Below are 7,526 nucleotides of genomic sequence, written 5' to 3'. Positions count from 1 at the left end.
CAATTCCAACAATTTACAATCAACCACTGTACCAATCTGATATCAATTCTAGTCAATTTCATTCTGAAATTCATAACAATTCCATATTTAGTCCGTTTCTTAATCTGACTTCGATTCTACGCTGTCTAACATGTCAAGAACAACATATATGACGTGTATTCAATTCTAACAACATCATAATTTCCAAACATGACAAAATATAATAAAACTTACGTCATGTAGTAGCCTGCGTTGCTAGGAACACAGTACCGAAGTCGGATTTAAAATTTAACGGACGGATTGATCGTAAATCGAATTCTAGAATCAAGGATCAAAAGTTTCTCTCAATTTCGATTTTTGTTTCCTTCTCCAGATTTACGTTTGTGTGTAGTATATACATATATATATATATATATATATATATATATACCCACGTACATGCAACCAGCCAAATGTCGATTTTCCCTTCTGCATGTCTCGCGCATATGCGACCTTTCTGGTGCATATGCGCGAGACCTACTAGTCTTCGCGATAAACTTCTCGGCAGCTCGCGCATATGCGCGACTCATTTCCGCGCATATGCGCGAAGCCTCTGAACCTCCCGCGCATGTGCACGCCTACACGTCGCGCATGTGCGCCGACCTCTCTGGATGTCTCGTGCATGTGCGCGCATATACGTCGTGCATGTGCGCCAATGCTACTGCCCTCGCACTTACCCTTTTCACATGCGATCTCATTTCGTGTCTCGGTTAGCCTTTTCATAATCACATTAAATTAGTACTCAATAATGGTTAATTAACCGTGATTAATTCTCGGGCATTACAAATATAAATATCAATATATATAAATATATATATATATATATATATATATATATCAAGTTAATTAAAAAATATCATATGCAAAAATTTTGAGTTATAATCAAAATCCAGATATAAATTAACTAAAATTATAGAAAATAATTAAACATCAAATGTTATTTGATAATTAAATAAAAAAATAAATTTTATTATTTAAAAATATTTATTATTTTCAATTTATATGTCAATAAAATATTATAATTTATTTTATGTAGTGTAGTAAATTTTTAATTTTTTAATAAATTTAATTTAAAATTTTATGAGGTTTTGTGACTGAAACTCTAAAAATAAAATGTAACGATGCTAATAATTTTAAAATATTGTTAGCAATAAAAAAAATATGCTTTTAAGAAATACAAATAAAAGGAAAAATATTGTATGAGAAAAGAATGAAAATTAATGTTTGTATTGAGTATGTGAGTTTGAGATATTTTTCAATTAAATGTACATATTTTTAAGGTTGAATCCAAGACATTAATTGAGATTTTATTTTGGTACCTTAAGCCTTAATTCTTGTACTTAATAGAATTTTATGAAGTCATTAAAAATCTATTGATATTTTGAATACCTATAAATTTTTGTAGAGTTTTTAAAAGTCAAATATGAATATCACGTGACTTTTTAAAATTCTACAAGTTTACATTGAATACCACTAGATTTTTAAACTATATAAAAATCATTAAAAGTCTAGAATCGATATATATATATATATATATATATATATATATATATATATATATATATATATATATATATATATATATATATATATATATATATATATATAAGGGCTTCTAGGAAACGTTTCTGCGAATCTACAAAAGAGAAAAAGCGAGCAACGATTACTCAAATACAAGGAACTTTGAATTCTTTTATATATATTCATCATGCGTTAATGCTACAATGTGTTGCATCAAAATTTGATAAAGGGTTATATCCAGACACGGCGGTGCGGGTGGCCGATCGAGCTGGGGCCGTGCAATACAGATCTAATTCTGCATGGCTCCAGTGGGATTGCCTCCAGGTTTCAGGTTCCATCCCACTGATGAAGAGCTTGTGAATTATTATCTCAAGAAGAAGATTCAAGGCCAAGAAATCGAACTCGATATCATACCTGAAGTTGATCTATACAAATGTGAGCCATGGGATTTAGCAGGTAAAAACGAAAATTATTTATTATTCTTGCGTGTGTAATCTTTTGTTTTACATATGTAAAGCTCGAGATACACGCATGCTAATCAAATGTAATCGTGGATACAATATAGACTCATTAATTTGTTCTCTTGGTTGCAGAGAAATCCTTCTTCCCAAGTAGGGATCCGGAGTGGTATTTTTTTGGGCCAAGGGACCGCAAGTACCCGAACGGATTCAGAACGAATAGGGCAACCCGCGTCGGGTACTGGAAGTCTACTGGGAAAGACAGGAGGGTAATGAGCCAGAATAGGGCTATTGGGATGAAGAAAACACTGGTTTATTACAAGGGTAGAGCTCCACAAGGAATAAGAACCGATTGGGTTATGCACGAGTATCGGCTCGATGACACCACCTCTCCTTCCTGCATCCAGGTTCCCTTACCTCCTGCTATACACTGAAAGGAATAACAATTCCTTACATACACATATATATACATAATGCATTCTCAACGCATACCTTTCATATTATTTAGCATATAATTTGATATAAATAACCGCGTATTAATTCGAAAAAGATTAGATAACTTTAGAATTTGGAAGATCATAACATGATATAGGGGACAGTAATTTAATATGTTTTTCTGCAAGGGATCAATTATTAAGAGTTATATAAATGTTTTTTAGATAATATGAATTTAGAGTAACAAAAAGCAAAATTATCCATCCAATGACTAACTAATTAAACCATCCCCCGCATTTCTTAAAATCTTTTACTATCAAGTAATTCGAAAAAAAATTATAAATGTCATTTCTTAGACTAAAGATTTAAACCTGAAAATCTGGCTTTAGGTTTCCATTATGTAGAATCCAAGAAAATACACATGATTTAGGCCATTTTGATAATATTTAAGTTTTCGCTCGATCGATGTTCTTTTCTTCCACACTCTTTTTATCTTCATGTTTTAGAACCATGATTAAAAACCCTCGAATTTCTTGGTTATTACGGTCAATTAATTTTAAAACTCTCTTTCACTCGATTGATGCAGATGTCACCATCTCGAGTTCAAAAGCACCATTTTTCAAGTCTTTATTTTTATCATAAACAACATTTATCGCTCCCCATTTTTCATCATCTCTTTTTGTTCCATGTCAAAGTATGGATAAAAAGCAAGATGGAGCTAATAATTACCAACCTTTGAAACACACACACACACACACACACACACATATATATATATATATATATAGATAAAAAGCAAGATGGAGCTAATAGTTACCTACCTTTGAAACACACACACACACACACACACATGTAATTAACACTACCTGCATTGCATGCATGAAACTTTTGAGCTTTTGTGTCACATGATGGTCATGCTTTATCTTCCTTGAAACATTGTAAATTTCATATACTTTGATTTGTGGCGAATTAGTTCGACGTATAAGTACCTCAAGAAAATGAAATTTTCATACAATTTTTTTTAAGATTAAATTTCAACGATCTTTCCCAATGCATTGTTAATTTTTTCATTAAATGTTTTTCGATTTATAAATAAAAGAAGGAAATAAGAAAAAATAATAATTAGTAACTAACACAATATTCTTTCCTTCAATAGGTATTAATTCTCTTGAGTACTGACAAAGCCTACTAGCTTCACTTTGTCTTGAGACAAAAGTACATACCCTTCAATACGACTGAATCTTATCTTGTCACCCAATATATATTTTTTCTCTCTGTTTTTTTAAGGGGAAGTTATTTAAAAATCCTCAATCATAATATTTCTTTGCATTCACTCCCTACCCACAAAATTGTGGTACTATTTCATACAAAATATGGTACACTTCATGTGGAAATGTGGTACACTTCATGTGGAAATGTGGTACACTTCATGTGGAAATGTGGTACTAAAAAAGTACCTAGGGACTGAAAACAAAGAAAAAAGGCGGCTGGGGACTGAAGCCAAATTTCCCGTTTTTTTAATCCTTACATGTGCCAAGATGGATCTAAAGAATCATAAGATTCTTAAATAAAATCAGTCATTTAATTTGTCACTCACACACGGGCGGAGTCACACTCATATATACTCGGACTTTAACCCGGGTGGTCTAATTTTTTAAAAAAAAAATTATATATAAATTTTGTATAATTTTGATATTATCATGGGTAAATCAATTTAAAATAGAGTTTAAAATTCTAGCTGAGTAGAACTATATTTCTGCTTTCGTCACTGCACTCACACATGGTTACTATTACTCTAACATGAAAACCTAAAAGCAGCAATATCCCCTACACTTTGATTTTGTAAGAAGATGTCAGTCACTTTTCACTTTATTCTTCATCATATACCCGTATAATACAAATTCTTGGTCACCCTTTTTTTATTGTGATGGAATTTTGTACTTATATGATTCATATTATAATTTAATTTTGCGATTTTAAATTTTTTTTAGCAATTGATGTGATTTATGATAGAGAATAATGTGGCACCTGCTCCTAAAATAACTATACTTTATATTCTTTCATGATTTTAAATAGATTATACTTTAACTAATATAGGGGGAAAGTGACATTAAAAAATTCTTTTTGTTCTAAAAAAATTTCAGTAGAGTTTCTCCATATTTTGAAATATTTAACAATACAATCATCAATGTAAAAGATGTTACAACCTAAAACTCAACCTAAGAAAACATATTTACATTACAATATGTGTACTATCCACATGTCTTACTAGCCACGATACTAATTAATATCGTACTCTTTTAAAACAACAGTTTCCTTTTGATTCATAGGACATTATTTTTTACATATAAATCATTATACATATATATATTCCTATCAACATAACAACAGAAGCGGTAACTATATCATGTCCTGTCCTCGTCGAGGCAAGACACCTGGAAAGCATCCATTGATAAACCGACTTCTTAATTATCTTAATCCATTACGTGATTCTTCAATACATGAGCTATATGAATTTATAAAGTCAGCAAGTTGGGCTTTATATATAACAATATGTATAGAAAGGGCATCGTAATCAACACGTGAACTAATGAAACCTTTGAAACATAGTATATTTATAACATGAAAGCATTCGTCAAGTTATATGGTGGCCATAAGCAACTATGAGTGATCACATGATCCATGTCTATAGTCATTATTGGCTGGCGTTTAATTTTCATCTTTCAGGTATTAACCATTCATTAATATTTTTAATGGGGTTTCTGTCATTCAGATATTAATCATTTATTCACAGTCCTTGTGACACAACTGTCACCGTAGTCAATTTTGCTAATTTTACCATATAACTTTCATATATCGTACTTTTCAATTTCCATAACATAAAAATGCTTACACAAAGCATTTCTATCAATATATAACAACGTCAAAAACAATTGTACTATGAATCATTAAAAATGCTTATTATTGTTAAATATATCCTTAAAAACTATGAATAGAACGGACATCATAATCAATACCAATACGTGATCAAACTAATGAATCCTTTGAAATGTTATACATTTATATCATGAAAGCAATCATCAAGTTATATGGTGGTCATAACCAACTATGAGTATTCACATAATCCATGTATGTAGTCATTATTGGCCAATAGCATAGTGTTGGTGACGTTTTCGTCTTTCAAGTATTAACCACTCATTCACAGTTTTTGTGGGGTTTCTGTATTTCAAATATTAATCACCTATTCAGAGTCCTTGTGACACAACTGCCACCGTACTCAATTTTGTTCATTTACCATATAAAAATCATGATGAAAATCATAATATTCTCATGTATTGCACAAATGAACAAGTCCAACTTACAATCAAAGCTTAAGAACAGAGGTTGAAGCGATTTTTCTTGATCCTATGTTGTCAAAGACTTAATAACCTGAATCAATATCACCATGTTCAAGCTATAATTCTAAAATACATATTCCATGGTTTGCTTATCAAGAACCCATTAGTTGAAGGAAAACTTACATTCCTAGGTTGCAATTTCTTTGTAGAACTCGATCATACCTTCAACCCAAGGTGTAGATGGATGTTTGTGGTTTATCCTAGGAAGAAATGAAGAACCTTAGCTTTCCTCTCGCCCACTTGGTGTTTGGAAAGGGATAAATGGTCTAAAAATGAAGAACCTTAGCTTTCTTCCTTCATGTGTGCTGGACGCCCCCCTCGAATTTTCTTGTTTTTGTTCTCTTTTATGCTTTCCAAATTATTCTCATGTCATTTGTTTTCCCCACTCTATTATCATATTCATCAATCACCTTCTATACTCCATCAAACATGTCCCGAATTCGCCTTATTACAATCACCAACATTCATCACCTAAATCCTCGATATTCATCACCTCCATATCTTTCAATATCACAATAGGTTTACACATCTTCATTTTAATATCAATGTATTTCTATCAATTCAAGTACATATATAGTCAAAGCAACTATATTTCATATCATAAAACGATACTAAATGCAAATCTTAAATTTATCGTAATGAACATTTTAATCTCGATCGTAACATAGCCATATCAAGGTAATTAGCAATGAGATCATTTGTAGGAATGATCGGACAATACAATTCTCCCCAAGGGGCTAGAAACGATATTCGAGTTTACCCTTCTTGGTTCTGAATATGTGTCCAAATTGTAGAGGTTGATATTGGCGTAAAATCAAAAAAAAAAAAAAAAAAATTATTCATTTGGCTGATTTTGTCTCCTCTATCCTATGGTGAAACAGTAGAAAAATATACAGATCGCCTCGTGCTTTAAACAGTTCTAGAGAAACCATAAGATTACCTTTTCACTTATTTCTGAATCTGATGCTTCTTTTTTCCACTTTATTTGTGAATCAAAATAAATCCAACAGCCCCAATTATTGACTGATAAAAGATCAAAGATTGTTATCAAACTTTACCTCCCCTAAGGTCGTCGGAGAATTAAAACGAGAGGAAGACAAGAAGGAACAAATATTTAACATGTTCTAGACAGCGAAATATGAACTTCTAAACAATAACACACAAATTTCTAAATTACTTTACTTCTCTCGATTAAAATTGTAATTTTAACATTTTTCTTATCACAGGACTCGTACGCTTTATGCCGCGTTTTCAAGAAAAACGGGTTGTGTTCTGACGTAGACGACCAGCAAGGGCAGCCTAGTAATATCCCATTGCTCGACTACTCGCAAGGAGTCGTCGTCACAACCGAGATCGAAACAATGTCACCCGAGTTTCCATTGGCATCATCTTCCACCATGTGCATGGAAGAAGAAGACAGAGATGATTCATGGATGCAGTTTATTACAGATGATGTGTGGTGTGGCGAAGAGGGGTCTCGAATTGCTTTCGCAAACTAAGACAAAAGAAGTGATTGGTTAATTGAAAACACTGCTTTAGTCATTTTGCATGCACTGATTTTCTGTACTTGTACTTAGAACTTGAACTTCTTTGTATACTTCTGTACATGCCAGGCTTTGTAACGGCTCTACAGATTCGGGGTGGGGTCTTTCAAAAAAATTACCTCACCATTTTATAAAGTTATCTATTGGGTTTT

The 7,526-nt window shown here is 32.0% G+C and overlaps 1 protein-coding gene across 1 annotated transcript; it reads left to right on the top strand.

Moving 5' to 3' along the window:
• The first annotated feature begins 1,752 nt into the window (after nt 1–1,752).
• On the top strand, nt 1,753–7,526 carry LOC140840425 (NAC domain-containing protein 54-like). The gene is made up of 3 exons (XM_073207622.1): nt 1,753–1,995; nt 2,133–2,404; nt 7,057–7,526. Exons 1-3 carry the CDS (start codon nt 1,839–1,841, stop codon nt 7,327–7,329), a joined length of 702 nt encoding a protein of 233 aa, XP_073063723.1. The 5' UTR covers nt 1,753–1,838; the 3' UTR covers nt 7,330–7,526.

Source organism: Primulina eburnea, chromosome 9 (assembly GCF_022965805.1).
Source record: "Primulina eburnea isolate SZY01 chromosome 9, ASM2296580v1, whole genome shotgun sequence".
Classification (NCBI taxonomy): Eukaryota; Viridiplantae; Streptophyta; class Magnoliopsida; order Lamiales; family Gesneriaceae; genus Primulina; species Primulina eburnea.
This window is presented reverse-complemented; position numbering and strand designations above follow the sequence as displayed.

Coding starts and splice junctions, on each gene's coding strand:
- LOC140840425 (XM_073207622.1), top strand. CDS start 1,839: ATGGCTCCAGTGGGATTGCCTCCAGGTTTCAGGTTCCATCCCACTGAT. Junction 1,996..2,132: donor TGAGCCATGGGATTTAGCAG/GTAAAAACGAAA, acceptor TCTTGGTTGCAG/AGAAATCCTTCTTCCCAAGT. Junction 2,405..7,056: donor CCTCTCCTTCCTGCATCCAG/GTTCCCTTACCT, acceptor TTCTTATCACAG/GACTCGTACGCTTTATGCCG.